Source organism: Triturus cristatus, chromosome 12 (genome assembly GCF_964204655.1).
Source record: "Triturus cristatus chromosome 12, aTriCri1.1, whole genome shotgun sequence".
Classification (NCBI taxonomy): Eukaryota; Metazoa; Chordata; class Amphibia; order Caudata; family Salamandridae; genus Triturus; species Triturus cristatus.
The window spans coordinates 817,646,558-817,666,327 of NC_140595.1; the positions used below are offsets into that span (position 1 = coordinate 817,646,558).

The window sequence follows — 19,770 nt, forward strand, 5'->3', positions numbered from 1 at the left end:
CAACCCTCCTTTACATGCTGCTGGTATCTTTCTTCCTGGCACTCCAGGTCTGATGTGGATCAGTGGGGCACTCTCTCTTGAGTGACTGGCCCCATGATGGCTAATGATAGAAGAACAGAAGACAACTCTTGCTGAGGAATATGGCTGCCCTTTGCTGGTGGCTGTGGTTTCAGCCAGCTCAAACGCGTTGATTTTGACCGTATACAGGTAAGGCTGGGATGAGGCCTCACCCAGCGATGACTCTGCTGCCACTCTCATCAATATGTATCAAACGGTTTCTGCTTCAGGGCAAAGTGGCAAATGATGAAGATATCAAAAATTACAGCTATGCGAAGTTGTAAACTTTGTCCCACACAAGCTTGGTGACAATTTTTTTTTACTTTGCTCGCTTTGCAAACCTTTGCAAATCTTTACAAGTTTGTCTAAGGTTGCACATTTTACATTTGGGTTTAAAAAAAATCCACAATAGGATAGTTTGTGGGGAAAAGGCTTAACAAAAACTATTTTTTATTGTGAGAATTCTCCTATAAAATAAATTGTTTTACTAGAAAATTATTCCTTGACCAGACATGTTGCAAAGTTTACAAACTTTGCAAGCTTTTGTTTGTAAAATTCACAAAACTTTGCAGGCAAAGTTTAAATTTGACCCACACATTATCAACAATATAGTTCAGGAAATAACCATACCGGATGTTGCCGATGGGTAGATGGCTTTTACCATTCCCCGCCCAGATTCGACACCTCCTGACGTCCGAAGAGGATTCCATCCTACCCTGGTGCACGCATTCTCCCTGTCCTGCATGCTCCTGCGCCTGTGCACTCCTCTCTACCCTTCCGAGACCCTTTACAGAGACCCCCCCTTCGTCTGATTTGGTACAAGGTTTCCACAGCGCACACCTGTGCACTGTCCAAGATGGCTGCAGTGAGTGCAGAGAATGATTCAAAGCTGTGCACTGAGTAAAGGGAGTGGATGGAGGCGGAAGTAAAGAAGCCGTAGGGACCAGGAGGTCCTTGATGACCCATGACATACCGCATGACGAAGTGGGTACTTAGCCATCGTCCCAAGAGAGATGGGCACGACAGATCCTTGTGGGCAGGTTTCTCCTGGTCCTGAAGTGAGAATCCGTGTCTCCTGGTCTTCTGTTGGGTTAAAGGCAGGAGATGTCATGGTGCCTTTTGATCATTGGTCTCCTGAGGTGGTCCAATGTTCACCCAACGAGGCTGGGGCTCGTTGATGACTCTCTTTCAAGTGATGAAGCTCAATAGAAACAGGGCCAACCCAAGGACAGTGGGTGCCAGGGTAGTTCACACGCGCAGACAATGATAGGCACTGATTCACGCCACGCTCAACATCTGGATGAGCTGGTTGAAGATGCAACTTTTCCTTAGCGAATCCCTTTGATTCAGGTGGATTCACGTCCAGTATTGATATTGCATCCTCGCTAGCTCTGTAAACAGGCAATACCTTCAGGGAGCTTCAATGGTCCTCCAATCCAGAATGTCTGCAGAAGCTGTTCAGTGCATACCCTGCCCTGATGCAGACCCTTACATTGACACCTTTAGGTTGAAACGTCAACATTTTACAAGGGGCCACAAGCTCATAAGCTGCTCTGGATTGATTTTGAGAATAATTTTCCTGTCCCTCCTGCCCCTTTTCAGAGTTTTTAATCTCTTTCACAATTTGTGTATTATTGCTTAATGTAAGTGCCATTGCGTTGCGTCAGTCGTGTTGTGACGTGTGTCTTTTGTAATTGCACATTCAATATTCATGAGCACCATAAACCGTTTTCCCTGCAGCCCTCAGAGGAACCATTGTCGTCGTTGTTGTTTTACCGTAAATAATGAACCAGTACTTGAGGCAGATGTGGATCGAACAGCTTCTCATTGCGGGGCGTCTGCCAGCTGTTCAAAGCAACTGGGAAGAGGGAGTTTAATCCTGATTCTTAGCAGCTCAGCCCTGTACAAGAGCCTGAGCTGAGAGCTCCTGCTCCCTCAGGGTGTCCTACAGAGTTTGTTTCATGTAGGGTTCCACATATCTTATTTAGGGCATGTACAATGCACAGGTGTAAGCCGCAGGGTGCCAGAGGGCGATGCAGAGCAGGTTAAAGGCAATTCTACTTGAACATTGTGGAGGAGATTTTGTTCCTGTTGTCAAAGTCTAAGTGACTGGGGGGTGGGGGCTAATTTGCGGCTTCCGATTACGCAATTCGTGGGGGTTCCAAAGGTCTGGGGTAAGAATCTTTTCAATGGGCCAGCTCTGAGCCCCTTTCTACGCTGAAGGAGGAAGGGAGGAGACTGAATGACGGAGAGTCTGCATGTGCACAACAAGAAGGACCACCTTGGAGTATTCTGGGATGTCCAGGTCTTGAGGCCTGCCGCTCTTAGGTCTCATGTCAGTCCTGCAGCAGAGGAGCAGCAGATTCTCTGCTTGGCAGCCTGGTGTGTGTGTGGTAACTAGCCTGCAGGTGACTCAACTCTATGAAGGATTGTCAAAGGTGCCAATGGAGTTGTCTCAGAGTTGGAGTGATGTCATCAAATTCTTCTGCCAGTCAGTCCTTCTGGAGGCGAGAGCAGATCTTGGAGTCTGTGGTCCTTTTCTCACCCTCTGCTGGGTCACCCATGACATCAATGCAGCCCTCTGAAGCTGGGGGTGCCCAGACTGGTGCACACAGGGGCTGCGGTGAATGTTTCCACCTGGTGTTCAAGAAGCCTTCTGAGATGTGCCACGGCTGGTTCACACACTTCACCCAACTGGAGAACCCAGGGGCAGGAACCACCCACGAATGTCAACTGGGGTGGACAGGGGTTTGCATTCCTCTTTCGTAGCCCTGGCACTGCCCTCACTATCCCTGGTTTCAGCGGACAAGATGGCAGTCACAGGGCCTGTACCTTCTATTTTTTTTTTTGTAAATTGCGCTTCTTGCCTTCCCCTACATCTCAGCAGCAAATAGTCGTCTGTCCAGGTCCTTAGAGTGGGATAATGGCCTTGCCCATATATGACAAGGAGGGTTAAATGTTATAAGACGTCACTTCCGCAAACCCTGGCATTTTGGGTAGGCCTGGGCGGCAAATTCCGTTCCGCTCGCGGAATTTGCGGAATTTGTGTAATTTCGCGTTCCGCGGAGAACCCGAAATTGCCCAAAATTCTGCTTTCCGCGACATCGCGAAATTTTTGCTTGTTCGCGTTCTCAAAATGCGTGTTCGTGAGATATTTCTCCCCGAGCACGCAAACAGCGATTGCGAACAGGAAAAAAGCATCGCGAACAAGCAATTCCGCGTGTTCGCCGAATTTCTGCGAGTTTGCGGAGTTTTTTTTACTGTTTCACGGAGATTTGCGTAACGCGATTACGCGAATTCCGCCCACCCCTAATTTTGGGGATCATCGTCCACGGAATCAATTCACTCATTAGCTGCAGATGTGACTGTATACCCCAATAGTAGAGCTGTGAGGGGCGATGCAGGGTAGACTCGGGGTGCTGCAGGAGGTCTTGTGCGCACCCCAGGACTCCAAAAGGCTGATGGGTGTGGCCGGAAGTTAGTGTAACTGTAATATGTGGAATTAGCATCCAATATTCACAGCTCGAACACTGGTAGGTTGAAGTTTTAAGACTTATGGAGCCATGTACATTAGGAGCCCTCAGCGCGTGCCACATCAGCATCAGGCAGCCAGGGAGACGGACTCAAGCGACGCACAGGAAGACACGCACATCAAACTACAGCCAGGTATGTAGGTGGACGCGAAAAACAACCTCGAAGTAACACAGTTCTAGCGAGGAGTGTTTGACATCAAGCGGCTCTCGTGAGCACCGCGGCGACCACTGCGTAGACTCGAGGGCAGTAAGCTTTACATGCACAGTGCAACACTTTCCCCACGTCAAACAAACACAAAACACACAAAGTAATGAAAAACCGCCTCACAATGCGACTGTGTTCTAAAGTCATCTTTGAAGCTAGCAGGCATGCCTACAGTGTAGATGCTTTACTCAGTAGAGAATGGTCCACGTGACATGTTACTTGTACATCCTGCACCAGAGAGGGACTGTGATGACCATCTGTACACTCCCACCCTCCCACATCAGCTTCAACATCTGCAGCCCTTGAGACCTGGGGGGCTGATGCACCAGGCGCACCAGGATCACCCGAAAACTCGGAGCTGTCATCAGGACGCACTCCTCTGACAGCCACAGTTTTTCGTGCTTGCTCTTCTGTGATTTCCACAACATCTCTCCTGCTCCACCCCCCTTGCAGCAGCAGTGAACCCCTAGATACTTTTCCCACCAAGAACGGTGAAGACCACTTAGACTGCCCCTTCTGGACTCTTGTGGGTATTCTCACCAACACCCAATCACCTTTCGCTTCAACAAATGTCTTAACTCTGTGTTTCTTCTCAAAAAGTTCCTTTGCACGAATTTATCTCGCAGCAACCCTGGTCGAAACGCACTCACAATCCACACTCGTGTCCTTATTTAAATCCCTGGACAAATCTGGACAAATCGAACACCTAGGAAGTCTTTTGCACACCAAAACAAATGGACATAAGTGTGAGGTTGTCTTAGTATATGGTACACACTTATTTAAGTGGAGCACCTTGCACTAATCCAGACAGCCCTTATGGTGATGTTAGTGGTCTTAGACAACCATAGTAAGCTCTCTAAGTGGTAACTGTGGAGAGCAGCCTTCAGGCTAATCCAGAACGAGTGTAAAGCAGCTTGTTTTACCAGAATGCAATCTTATAGTGTAGATTAAGTTAAAAAAAAACTACAGAGTGTATTTATAAACATATGTATTTATTATAAACACCCACTAACACATTCCAATATGTCCTCCCCGGAGGCACAATCACAATACACACAATACTTCAGTAATAGAACAGGTAAGTAGCACAAATACACAGTGGTTGCCGGGGGAGACCAAATCATAAACCAATAAAGTGGAATGCGACGAATGACCGAAGTCGAGACTGGACCCAGATGACTTAGAAGAGCCGGGGACCAAGGAACTACCCATGGTAAGTAACCAGGAACCCCACAGAGGCCGTGTGCAGAATGGAAACACGCCCAAGCGCTCAATACAAGTCAATGGGAAAGTCGCAGTTTTCAAGAAAACCCTTCCCAGAGGACCCTGAAGAAACCCAGTGGAAGATGGAAGGTTAAAGAGTCACCCCATCTGTGGATACCCCGGGAACCAGGATACCTACACCGGGGAAGCCGGATGCATAGGTACGAAGTGACGCCAGGAACCGCCGTAGACCACAATGGAAGACTTCAGTAAAGATGCCGCTGGAGAAGAAGGCGAAAGAGTCTGGCGGAAACATAGGGTGGATTCAGGGTAGGAGGTACCGGGAAGCAGAGGGGACCGAGTCTAGGCCACTCAGGAGTGACCAGGAGGCACGGAAGACGAATGCTCACCGATGTCAGAAGATGCAGTAGAGTTGACGTGACCTTGGCCCTGCAGCTGTGCAGACCAGGCAATGCTATGGAAGAGAAGGAGCCATTCATGTGCTGTCCCATGTCGGATGTCAAGAGCCAGGGGGTCAGTGTCTGGCGGGAGCACCAAAAAGCCTTGGCAGCGGCAACAAACGTGGCAGACGAAGAAGATGTAGTGTTGGGACCAGCAAGGTCCAAGGGGCTAACCACAAACAGGTGAGTCAGAGTAGGCCCAGAGCAAACAGGGGAGCCCACTGGAGCCAAAGAAGACCATCAAGAGGAGCCACGGCAGGACGACGAAACCAGGAGCAGCAGGAGTCTTCCCGATGCAGTCTTGGTTCCCAAAAGCAAAGTCCAACAAAGTCCAAAGTGGCAAGACGGTTGAAGATGAAGTGGTTTCGGATCTGAATCTTGTCCCATGACAAATCTGAAGAGCCACCCATGAGTAAGCCCTTAAGTACCCTAAGGAAAGGGTTGGGATGATTCAGGGGTCCCTCCCAGAGGAGGGGCTGGACAGTGGGGAGGATACTCCCATGTTCTTTGTCCAGTTTCGCACCAGAGTGGCAGCCAGTGGCTCCCTGAACTGGTTTCAACTGGAGTATGCAAGGAGGGCACCAAATGTGCCCTTCAAAGCAGTCTAGTGGCAATGATAAGCATCCCCACCCTAGCCCAATACAGTAAGTCCTGTCTGGGAGGTGGTCACATTTCCCTGTCCTTCTGACAGGAAATTTATTGTCCTACTTTACCCTGCTTGAGCTTGGCTCGGCAGCAGGAGGGCAGAATCGTGTCTGTGGTTGGCAGCAGGCATAGCTCTGGAAGTTGGGAAGTTTACGTTGTTGCGGTATGATTCAAACAAGTTTGATACCAAACATGCCATGGTTCATTACAGCCAGTTTAGAGTTAGCCATCACGTAATGGCACATGGCCACTCTATGCATCGTAATGGCTGATGCACTTACAACGCCTGGACAATGGACTCCGGGGATTGTTGGGGTGTCCTGCTCACGCAGGGACACCCTCACACTTATACCAAGCACCCTGCTTTCAGGGTTAAAAGGCCTGCCTTAGCGGTGACTTCTAGGTTTTAAGTGTAGTGACCTCAGATATAAGGATACTTATATCTGTCTAAAGTGGTGCTAGCACCAGCTTACACAGGCTGAAATGGCAGGCCTGTAGTCACAGTTTGAGTGGGCTCCCATGGGTGGCATAATTTACTCTTCAGCCCATGGGAGACCCCTGGCATACCTATGCCCTGGGTACCTTAGTACCATAAACTAGGAACTTACAAGGGTACGCCAGGAGCCAATCTGGAGTGTACCTAAATACTCACCATGTCTAATTTAGGGAGGAAGCACAGAGACTGGGGTCCTGATTAGCTGGAACCCAGTCAGACTAGTCAATAAAATAGAATGACACCAGCAAAAAGTGGGGGTAACCATGAACGCAGATCCTACTTTCCTACAACATACCCCAGTATTGCTATGAGGCATAACCAAATAAGACCACATTTTGTTACTCAAAAATGCCTTGACCTCCTAACCCATGGTCAATGCAGTCTGAACTCCCCCCTTCAAGAATCTTTTTATGCGCTCACGAGACCATTGGACGAAGGTGAGTAGAGAGACACCTTAATGTGTGTAATTTGATGCTCTTCCAGAAATCATTTCATTTTATGACAAACAAAATGTGTTCCATTGTCGGTGACAATTTCCTCGAGTGCACCTTCCTCAAAGAAGATATTCTGCAAACACTTGCAATGGAATCAGTGTTGGGATGGATGTAAAATCCAAATACACCCACTTAGAGAAAACATCGATTAGCACCATCATGTATCTTTGTGTGGCTGGAAGTAATTCAAATGGCCAGCAAAGTCTAAAGCCACCTTGTGCCAAGAGTCCTCAGGAAATGGTACGGGAAGAAGAGGTGCCTCGTGTGATTTCCAGTGCTTGTCAGAGACCAACCATGCAGGACAACCATCAACAAACCTAGCCACTGGAGTCTCCAAAGATGGTCACCAATAAAACTGCTTGAGACCTGTACAAGTGCTGCTTACACCTAAATGTCCCTTATGAGCCTCTACAGTTAGAAGCTCTCTTAACAAAGAGGGAGGCACACAATGGTCAGACCGCAGTAATGCACCATTGATCACAGACAATTCCTCTGAGACTTGTACATAAGGGCGTGAAGCCGCTTCCACACTCCTTCCTCGAGGCCAGCCATTCCTTCCAAGTGATGCAATACTAGATACAAGGGGATCAGCAGCTTCCAACCACCTATTGAGTGAAATGGGGCCCGAGATATGCAAAATGCCATCCACTAATGCCACCACACACACTTGTTCACACACATCACCAGAAACAGGTAACCTTGACAGACAATCCGCACGCACATTCTTGCCACCAGGAATATACATCCACACAAAATCAAACTCTTGAAACTTTGATGTGATGCAGCAAAAGTAAGAGAATGTGAGGCAGAAGCAAAGGTGCACCCCGTTCCTTGCACAAACTGGGACACAATGCCTCCCAAGCCCATCTGACTAGACTACACCATTACCACACATTTAGCGCCAGCCAAAAATGGTGACAGAGCAGGAGCTGAAACAATACGGTCTTTGACATCCTGAAAGGCTTTATGACCTCATCAGAACAAATGTATTTTATGCCCTACCCTTCTTCAACAGGTTTCTTAAGGGTTGCACTACATAAGCAAAACCCTTAACAAACTGAATAATATTCACTTAAGCCAAGAAATGACTTAAGAGAGTCTTTGTCCCTGGGAGGCTGGGCTTCTTGAATGGCCTTAATAAGGGAATATTTTTGAGAAGTAGTCTTTGGAGTAATGGTATGGCCCAAATACTCAAAACACTGAGATTTAAGTTTACATTTATACAAACCAAGAGAACTACCAAAGTCCTTGAAAGTGGAAAAGACAGAGGTCAACATTTTATTGTGCTCAGGCAGCGTTTGGCAAAGAGGAGGTACCGCCTGTCGTATCACAACAGAGGACATCGTCCAGGAAGGCCTGGACACCAGGAAACAATACCCTCCAAGACAGTGTCCCTCAACCTCTGAAAAACACTGGCCGCAGACACCAACCCAAAAGAAAGTTTAGCAAACTTAAACACTCCAAATGGCAAACGTCATGAGATCTTGTGAGGCCTGATCCAAGGGAATCTGATGGAAAATAGACTTAAGGTCCAACAGGGAAAAATAAGCATTACCATTGTTTGCCAACAGTTACTGCGTAGAGTAACTCTCTACTACAACATTCTTATTAAGACTGAAAAGGTCTACACAGAGCCTGATATCACGGACCTTTTTAACTACGATAACTATGGGGCTCACCCATTCAGAGGCTTCCAACTTCTTGACGAGGCCATCAATCACCATTTGATCAAATAACTTCTTCACTTCGGATCTTACACTTAAAGGTACCGGACGAACTTTGTGTGCAAACGGTATAGCATTCCTATAGAGTTTGATGACATGCACATCATTTTTAATGCACCCAATACATTTGGGAAATATCTCTGGGAAATCTTTGCAAATAGTTTCCACAGAAAATTCACCTTGAATTTGAATATGAAAAATAGGCACCAAGTAAATTCTCACCGGAGGATCTCCACCTGAGACTAGCACGATGCCTAACTTGGCATGGTCCTGCCACCCAACTATGCCCCTACCCTTCACAGCCACATATATTCTGGTAAACACCGTCTGCCCAAACAGGTTACGAAATAACCCAATCATGTTTGTATCTTGATCCCCATATGCTTTGGGTGGACTTCAGGTTTCTTAAGTTCCACAGTGCCTCTCCAATGAGAGTCAAAGAGAGTATCAGAAATAATTGTGATTGGTGCACCTGAATCAGACATCATATCAACAGCAATTGTTTCACCTAAATCTACCCGGCACATACGATCCTTGACATCAGAATCCATATCAATGTCCAAGTTCAGCACCAAGTTAGACAAATCTAGAGACTTTCCTCTGTACGATAACTCAGTGCGAAGCACCTTAGAACCATTCTTGCCCATTCTGCACACTGTAAAAAGGACTTTGTTTCTTAAACTTTCTGCAAAGTTTACCTAGTGCTGGACAATGCTGAGAGTTACATAAATGTTATGTAGAACCGGAGCGGAAACAAAACTGGTTAGATTTATTACCCAATCTGACATTCTTGTCCTTGAGCCTAAATAAATCAACCTGTTCTGAGTCACCAATAACATTGACAACAATAGAAGAGGACAGTTCGCCAGGCTCTCTGGAAAGGTACCGGAGCCGCCATCCGGATGTTTACAGGAGGAGGTCTGAGATCTTGGTATGCGCTATGTTTGTATGAATACATGACACACCCTGTGGTCCTTTCATAGAACGACCAGGCCACAAAGGAAGTGGCGGCAAGGAGCTTCCAGCAGAAACAAAGTCTCGTGTTGGCACGTATGCCAGCGCGGCGACCGAGGGCTGCTGCTGGGGACGAGTGCCAAGGGGAGCTAGGTGCCAGGTGTGAACGACTGACTCACCAGAGTCACAGGAGCACAAACACCATGCTGGAGTGAGAGAGGAGGAGCAGGTCCAGGGGTTGTAGTGTAGCCAGGGCCAGTGGAATTATGCGGCAGCGGAAGGCCACATTAAGCGACAGGGTTGAGTAAATTATGAGGCAAAAAAAGCCAAATTATGCGGCATTATGTGCCCCATTTTGTGATAGTATTACTTCATTATTTTGTCAATTTTAAATGTGTCAACACTGCCTGGGCATTAGTTGCACCTCTTTAATAACAGTTTGACAGCCACATATACCAATAAGCTACAGAAATGTGACTAGTAAACCTTTTCAAAGGACCTTCCACTGCACAGCAACACGTGTCGCTGCGATTTCTAGTACCTTTTGAATCATTTGAGCTAGAAACATTTTTTTTCTAAAATAAGCAGATTATAAAGCAGATGATGGATTATGTGGCGAATGCGGCAAATCTATAAGTATGTGAAAATTGCAGCAGCCGCACAATTGCATGATTCCACTGGCCCTGAGTATAGCAAACAACACCACAGCCTCTAACAGGATGTTGAAACGGTGTGAGGGGGACATTTCCAAGGTCTGCAGAACAGTAGGGTCAGACCGGGACAGAAAACAGGCCCAGACAGCAACATAAAACTAGCCCCATTAGTGAATAAGGAAGCTAAAAAAGTGACCCACATTAGCAGATGGGGCCGTTTGTAACTGGAACAGACACACTGTATGGGTGTTTTGCGCGGTACGGAAGGATGCATGCATGTGTGCTTGCTGCAGGCAATGTTTGTGGTAATATCAGGGAAATCAACAGTAAAAAAAAGTCCCACCAGACCATAAAACAGACAAACTGCCCACGCGCTAACCTGTCAGACCAGCTCTTCTGGCACTGTCAGATTGCCTCGTAGGCCAGTCTGACCCCAGAGAACAGCACCCCAACCGGACGACGGCATGGTGGGGTTCAGCATCTCCTGGCACTGCCAGATTGCCTCGTAGGCCAGTCTGACCCCAGAGAACAGCACCCCAACCGGACGACGGCATGGTAGGGTTCAGCATCTCCTGGCACTGCCAGATTGCCTAGTAGGCCAGTCTGACCCCAGAGAACAGCACCCCAACCGGACGACGGCATGGTGGGGTTCAGTAATCACATGATTTTGCCCCATTGACACGTCCACCCTTCTTTCCGCCATCAGATGTCTTTCTAGAAAAGAGAGATTGACCTCCTTCAGGGCTTCCAGATCCATGAACGCTGCCGTTTTACTTCGTCCACAATCTTTGTCCACCGGACGGAAGAGAGGTCCCCGCAAGGGTCTGAAGACCCCCAACTATTCTACTAAAGTCTACTTGGGGGCTCTCGGTCAATGCTCTATCGGGTCCATTATGTGCAAGTCCTAACAAGGTGTGGCAAACATCTTAACACCTACATTAAAAATGTAAACGGACTTATATGAGAACCATTGTGCGGGACTCAATATGAATCACAAATGTCCCTGCTTCTTGAATTGTCTGGTGTAGAGTCCGTGTTGATAATGTATTAAACGCCTTTGTTTATCTGCAGACCAGGCGGTGGTAATCTCTGAAGACGCTCGGATGGCCTTCAATAGTATTGAATGGAACTATCTGTTCGCTGCCCTATCAAGGTTTGACTTTGGGCCGAGGTTCTGCGACAGGGTCTGACTTCTGCATCATCAGCCGTTGGCGAGGGTGAGGGTTAATGGAGCGGTTTCTCTGGTTTTTCCCTTGCGGAGGGGTACCAGGCTACGCTGCCCACTCTACCCGATGCTCTTTGCCCTGGCCCTTGAGGTACTCGTGGCCTGGACACACCAGGATCCATTGGTGAGCGGGGTGTGCTGTGGTGGAAACAGGGAGGAGCGTATATCACTGTACACAGATGACACAGTGCTCTGCCTAACCAAACCGGCCTCCTCCATTCATAGGGTGTTGCACATATGTGATCTTTTCGGTGGCTACTCGGGTTATCGGACCAACTGGTTGAAGTCACTGATCCTTCCATTGGCGGGTGGTGAGGTGAGGCTCCCCCAATCCTGCCAGGTACCACTCTGTGTGGGCGGCTTCCAGTATATTGGGATTTATATTACTAGAGAACCCTGGGACATTTTAAAGAAAAATCTCCTGCCACAGTTGGAAAGACTCAAAGCAGATGTAAAACATTGGGGTACGCTCCCATTGACCCTAGTGGGAAAAGGCAGCGTTATATAAAATGTTGACGCTGCCGCAATAGCTTTATGTGCTCCAAAATACGCCTTACCGAGTCTCTAAGGACTTTTTTCGGAGGATTGAGGGCAAAGTTTGCACTTTGTTGTGGCAGGGCAGAGCACCGCGCATAGCACTTGCCAAGCTGCAACAGGGGGGTCTACGAGGGCGGCTGAAAATCACAGACATCACTAAATATTATTGGGCGACCCAGCTCCTCGCGGTAAATGAATGGGTCTTTGCGGATCGGCAGGAGCCGGCATAACGCCTTGACAGGCAGGCTATGGGGCAAAGAGACTACAAGCAAAAATTATCCAGAGGAAGTTGAATAAGGGGTGCCACAACATACGCAGCGGGTAGTTAGGGCACGGTGAGACGCGTCTGGCTTTTTGGGGTGGGGTGATTTACGACAATGTTATGTTATGTTATTGGGTTTTATAACGCGCACAGCTACTCCTAGGAGTGTCCCGGCGCGAGCCTGTAAGGTCCCAGAGAGGGGAAAGTTAAAACAAAAAAGTTTTGAGCTGTTTCTTAAACTGGCTGAGTTCTTTAATAGCGCACAGAGACGGGAAGCAAGTTCCAGGCCGTCGCAGCCCTGACAGGAAGTGATCTGCCCCCCATTCTTTGGAGGCGCACCCGAGGAATTTTTGCAAGCAGCTGAGAGGACGATCTCAGATGCCTGGTAGGCACATAGAAAGCAAATCTCTGTGCTGCTGTGAATTGCTCCGTGAGGTGGGTGGGCTAGCAGGCTTCTCCAAGTGGGAGCTATTGGGGATAGAACACTTGGGGGACGTATGGCGCAATCAGGCCTATATCACGTTTGAAATCCTAGGGCAAGAATATGAGCTAAGTGATACGGAGCGGTATAGATATCTCCAGCTGGAGCACGCCCTGGCACGACATCTTCGAGGGGGTGAACAGTTGCCAGATGCCTCTCCCCTGGAAGACCGTCTGTTGCCGGATCATATCCCTGACAAGGCTATATCCATGATATACCGCAAATTGGTCAATAATTTGCCAGATCACTGAGGGAGGCCTGGGCAGAGGACATCAGTGGCCTAGCTGATGATGATTGGCAGGAGGCCCTACAGAGTCCTCAGGAGGTGGTTATTCGGGTGTAATTTCACCTTGTTCAGCCTCGAGTTCTTCATCGCTCCTATTACTCAAGAACTAGGTTGGTGGCAATTGGGACGTCACCCACTTTGCTATGCTTGAGGGGCTCTGGCGGGGAGGGCACCTTCTTTCATATTCTTTGGGAGAGCCCAGTAATACAACCGCATTGGAGTGGGGTGACTCGGACAATGGCGGCTCTGCTGACCCAGGAGGTACCTATGGACGTGAAATGGCTCTTGATGATTTCATGGGAGACAATATAGCCCAAGTATCAAAAAATGTGGTTGACATTGGCGGGAGGGGTGGCTAAAATAAATATAGCAAGGGCCTGGGGCTCAGCGACTCCGCCCCTACTCTCTGACTGGAAAGCTGGCCGGGACTGGTGTCTGCGGGCAGAAAAGATAGTCTATCGTAGTAGTGGCTGCCCGAAGAAGTGGGAGAAGATCTGGGGAGCAAGGCAAGCCTATAGGGGGTTTTGATGTTAATGGGGATGGTGGATGCAAGGTTTGGGTTTTGCCCATGGGTTCTCATAGTTTAGATTTCTCTTCTTCTCTACGTGAATGGTCTCTGTCATTTGTAATGCTGGTGTTATGTTATTCATCATGTCCGGATGTGCATTCTTCTGTGCTGAGCATGTTTGAAATAAAAAAAAAAGAAAAAAGAAAAAGTTTCTCTGGAGATCAGGATATCCACTAACGCCTAAAGCATGTCATTTTTTAGTCTCAGTGGCAATAGATTTAAGTCTTTCCTTTATGTCTATTGTAGCCTGGTATAAGGACCTCACATCTGCAGAAGAAGTCTACAGTGATTCTGGTCTCAGCTCTCAAACACCCTCTGAATTTCGAGATGTGTTTTGAGTGGTGGATTGCTGGACTGCGTAGCCCGCTGCACCGCCGCGCACTTTTACATGGTCCCCGGTGCTGAGGCCTATGCAAGTGCAAACTTGCCGACATTCTGCGACCTAAAACAGGTACATGATTCATGTTCTGACACTTGCAAATAGAGTAATGGTGACATCACCACAAATGATATCACATGACTTTTTTGCAATAATGACATCAGTGCAAATGACATAATGACACTTTGAAGGAGCAATTCTAGCAGGACACACCATGCAAAGAACAGTCGCAGACAACAATTGTGACCACACACCACTTCCAACAAGCTTTCACAATTCCAAAAAGTCTGGGTTTGTCATGCTTGTGTAATGGTTATATTTCTTTTTTATTTGTATTGGACACATGCACCGCAAAAGAAAAGAAAACACAGCACCCCCTAAACGTGGTGGCCATATTCTTGTAATAAAAAGTTACAATCGAAAAATAATTTTGCGATTTTGAAACAGGTGTACTTACAACAGGTACAAACACCTCTAGTATTGCACATCACAGGAACATGTCGTTCTTGTTGCAGTAAAGCAAGGGTACCGTGGGCTCTGAATTACTTTATTCTGAAAAAATAGTATAAACACAGAAGATTAGCTATAATTTGTTTACGAAGAATGCAAAGACAAAACACCTAGATCTGTCTTCCAGATCTACCTGGAGAGCGAAGGATGGCCTGGGTGCAAAGATGCTGCGACTATGGTGGGCCCCGGGGGAAGCAGAGTCGCAGTCTAGTCTTCCCCCCGGGGTCTTTCGCGCAGGAGGGCCAGGCTGGGGTCAGACGGTGGGGTTGGGGGGTGGGTATAAGAATGCATGGGAGGCAGATGACGTTCTCTTCCTGCATTCTGGCACCATCAGGTGGGTCAGGTTAAGAAAGGCCACCCGCCCACCCTACAGTTACTAGGGTTTGGGAGCTGGGCAAGCTGAGCGTGCCAGTTTAGGACAGGTTGTAGGGTTAGCGGTACTTGGGAGGGGTGGGGGAGTCACTGACGGGCGCACCTATCCCTGGGGGGGGGAAGAGTGAATGATGGGGGGGCTGGAGGCATGAGTGTAATGCCGGGTGATGCAGGGGAGGACGCTAGAAGAGAAGTGAAGGAATGGATGAAGAACGGGACGGGTCATGGAGTGGAAGGAGAGGTGAGTTCGGAGTGAGTGAAGGGAGTGAATGGATGAAGAAGAGGTTGATGTTGGGGGGTTTGTTATTGGTTATTTGATGTTATTGGTTATTTATATGTTGTGCAGCCTGGTCCTAATAAATGGCCTTTTATGCTTAAACATCAGCGTGGACTGTTTATTGCGCGAAAGGCAGGCGGAGACCCCTGATGTGAGGGGGACAGGCGGCGATTCCCTGGTTTACTGAGCCTCAGTTCATGAGGGTGAATGTCAGCGTGGACTGTTACTCAAACACAGAGTCGGTTCTTCACACGAACAGTGCCTGTCCCAAAGATGAAATCCAAGGCACGTTACCACCAGTCATTGCCTTTCGCTCAGACTGAGCTGTGTGATTTATAAAGAGATGTGCAGACAAGGAGGAACCTTTCACTCTAGAGCTGTGTCTCCCTTCACGGCCCCTTCCCTCACTGCCCTGCTGTCTTCTCAAATGTGAAGACACGTCTGCTTTCACTGCACAGGGCGGTGGCGGCTCCTTAACAGGGGCTTCAGGGGTCAGCCCTGCCTCCTGTGAGGCGCCGCTTACTGCCGCCTGCCACCACTGCTAATTATCAAACTGAACAATGCTCATGAAAACACGGCTTACGTGTTTCCATGAACAGTGACAGTGCACAGGTCAGCCCTCTCAGCCCCATATACAGGCTCCTTCTGAGAGGAGGTGCGGGGGAGGGGGGGCACGTTCCAAAACACAGCCCTCTGTAGGTGGATGTCTGCAATGCACATGTTTGAGGGGCATTGAACACTTACGATCCTCTCACACAGGCCCAAATTCCATTTATTTAGCAGACATACTGTGCCTGCCTCAGGCAGCACAGGATATCTGCTAACACGTGGTTGTCAGGACACACATCAGTGCATCCCTGAGGCCAATGAGAAGCCACCCAGAGCAGCAGGGCAGGATCCCCAGCACTGTCCCAGCTTCTTTTTGGGCTGTGCAGCTGCCGGTCCTATCAAGAAGCTGATGGAGGGATTGAGGTAGGGCTTCCCCTTTTCAATCCTGCCCTTGCGGCACCGTCTGGCTCCTTGTCGGGAATCATGGCTGGCTGGGTCCAATGTCCAGCACCAGATTCCTGCTCTGCTGTTGCCATGGAGTCTCCAAGCTTCCAGAAGAGGAAGCAAAGTAAAAACAAATGTTATTTCTCTGCACATGTAATTGCATTTATATAGTGCTTACTACCTCTGACGAGGCGTCAAAGCGCTTTTCAGTGAGTCGCACGCTATTCATGAGCCCAAAAAGATTAGTGGTGAATTAGTATAGGGAAATATGAAATTAATTTGAGCAGTCTGAGTCTGTTAGTTGGATTGAAAAGGATAGTGGAGGGATAGAAGAGGGAAGGGTCTAGAATGTGTTTATTTGGGGATCATAGCAGTAGGCAAGGGTTTGGGATGAGTAGAGGAGAGACGGAGGGAGAAGAGACTCTAGAAGTGGGTTAAGGAGGAAGATCGGGAATCGGATGAGTCTAGGAGGGATACATGAGGAAAGGGTTTAGACAGGCTTGTTGGTGAGATCTGAATAGTAAAAGGTTTGAGATGATGCAAGGAGCAGTAGAGGAGGGAAGATTCTAGAAAGGGTTATTTTGGGGATCATAGTAGTAGAATGGGATTTGGGATGAGTCAGAGAGTGGAGGAAGAGGATATATTGAGAGAGGTATAGGGTGAGATACAGGGTAGTGCATTGGAGATGGAGTAAAGCAATAAATATAAAGATACATAAGTACATGGAAGGTTTAGATGTCTAATGAAGGACTTTAAAGTGTGGCTGTACTTTAATCTAATTAATTGGTTTGATATGTATACATATATACATATATATATATAGGACTTTGACAAAGACCGTGAGGTTGAAATGCGTCAGTCAATAAATTTTTCTCTTCCTACAATCCTGAGTGTGACTTTTACCTTGTTGTTGTGAAGCAAGAGGGTTTTCTCATATATATATATATATATATATATATATATATATATATATATATATATATATATATATATATAGTTGCTCCGTGTGTTGCCTAGTTACTAGGGGTGGGCGGAATTTGCGTAATCGCGTTACGCAAATCTCCGCGAAACGGTAAAAAATCTCCGCGAACATGCAGAAATTCCACGAACACGCGGAATTGCTTGTTCGCGATGCTTTTTTCCTGTTCACAGTTGCTGTTTGCGTGCTCGGGGAGAAATATCTCGCGAACACGCATTTTGAGAATGCGAACAAGAAAAAATTTCGCGAAGTCGCGGAAAGCAGAATTTTGGTCAATTTCGCGTTCTCCGCGGAACGCGAAATTACCGAAATTCCGCAAATTCCGTGAGCGGAACGGAATTTACCGCCCAGGCCTACTAGTTACTGCACTCGTGAGCGGGTGCCCGGTCCAGCGGTGGCAAACCGCTAAATCTTCAGCTCCTTACTTTGTAGTTAAAATAGGGCCAGCACTCACGTTAGGTTAAATCTGTTTTAGATTTATTCGCAAATTAATTTCAACAACAAACGCGTTTCAGTGTCAGCCTTCATCATGTATATATATATAATATTCACTGAAAAAACCATAGGTTTCACACATGTTATAGTTAGCTGTACATTTTACTGATAAAAAACCAATGAAATTCCCCCGTTATAGTTACTGTAGGCAACTATAACTCACGCGACCGCAATCCTCTGCTGATGCTAATACTGTATTTAGACACTTATTTGCCCATGTCTTCTTCCATTAAATTTTAGCTATACATATATTACAAATATTTTTTTTTCATAAAGACACATATGTCATCATCAGAGGATTACGGTCGCGTGAGTTATAGTTGCCTACAGTAACTATAACGGGGGAATTTCATTGGTTTTTGATCAGTAAAATGTACAGCTAACTATAACATGTGTGAAACCTATGGTTTTTTCAGTGAATTTGCAAGGTTTTTTAAATGCTAATTCCTAACTATAACGTGTGTGAAACCTATGGTTTTTTCAGTGAATTTGTACGGTTTTTTAAATGCTAACTTACTTTGCGCCATTCGTGGCGTGCGCGCCCACTTAACGCAGTTCGTTCCATGCGCGCACGGTGCGCTTCGCGCACCGTGCGCGCACAGTGAGCACGCGGTGCGCTTCGCGCACCGCGCGCCCACTGTACGCAGTTAGTGCCATGCACGCACGGTGGTCACGCGGTGCGCTGCGCGCACCGCATGCCCACATTATGCGAGATGGGCCATGTACGCACGATGCGCTTCGCGCACCGTGCGCACATGGGGGACATATTATGCGCATCGTTGTGAAATGTTTTGTTTATTAATTTCAATTATTTCATAAGCCATGCACAAATGGTGCCCTTCGGGCACCATTTGCACATGGGGTGGGGAGAGTGTGGATACTTTTTTTAAAAAAATTTTTTTTTACCGTACGGTAAGCGTAATCGCCGATTTTTCGAAAAAAAACAAAATTTTTTTTTTGGCCTTGTGGGTTGTTTGGGGGCCCGTATATCATTGCTGGGTGATTATTATTTCAATTTACTGCCCCTTTACCCATTTTTGGGCTTCATTTATGCTGCCCTACTCAGAGTGCGAGAGAGAAAATGGCGGCCGCCGCTTCCTGGTTTCGGCCGATTCGAATGTTTACTAAGATCAAAGAGCCAATCAGAATCGCGCTCGCGCACGTCACCGTACGCGTACGGTAAGCGCACCGTAAGCGCACCGTAAGCTGGCTCAGATATATATATTGATTTAAAGGCTATTTTCTCAGAATCTACTGAACAGATTTACACCAAACCTACAAAAGGCACTTCCTTGACCTGAGGACTACCTCTCTGCCAAATTTCAAGTAATTCTGTTCAGCCGTTCGGGCTGTAGCTGTGTCTAAAGGTCCTATGGAAAAATGCATGGGAAAAACGCGTTTTGGGACCCCCCTTTTATCTCAGCCCCCGCTTGAAGAAACCCCCCGAGACTTTCAGGGTAGGAGCGGAGCGTAGCGCCCCACCTTTTTTGAAAAATTCGCGAGGATTCGTCAACCGGCGCCAAAGTTATTCAAAATAGAATGTTGCGGATTTCCTATGGAAACGTGGTCCTAACTATAACTACCTACTGGCGACCGCCAGTAGGTAATATATATATTATACATACATAAATACATATCTATGGATATATATGTATATGCACCATAGGTAATATGTACAATTGTTAAGCAGACCTAAATACTATCTATATATTTATAAGCATAATTATTATACACATTTATACAAAGCAATACACATTTATAGGTACATATCAATAGTACAAATAAATGCTTATATACACAGGGATATGCTCTATGTTTCTGTTTGCGTATGGTGGTTATGTGGGGAAGAGCCAACTCTTGAGTAGTTTTCTGAAGATAAGGTGGTTAGCCGTGGCTCTTATGTTTGGGGTAATGAGTTTCATAGTTTGGCTGCTTGAACAGAGAAGGATGTGCCACCCATGGTTGTTTTTCTTGTGTGGTG

The 19,770-nt window shown here is 47.2% G+C and overlaps 1 protein-coding gene across 1 annotated transcript in view; it reads right to left on the reverse strand.

The window, feature by feature from the left end:
- The window catches only part of TMEM95 (transmembrane protein 95), a 552,801-nt gene that overhangs the window by 48,415 nt on the left and 484,616 nt on the right, over positions 1 to 19,770 (reverse strand). The window contains exon 3 of the mRNA XM_085637265.1: positions 14,621 to 14,715. Within this exon, the coding sequence (XP_085493391.1) occupies positions 14,621 to 14,651 (31 nt within the window). The 5' untranslated portion in view covers positions 14,652 to 14,715. The remainder of the gene's footprint in view (positions 1 to 14,620; positions 14,716 to 19,770) is intronic.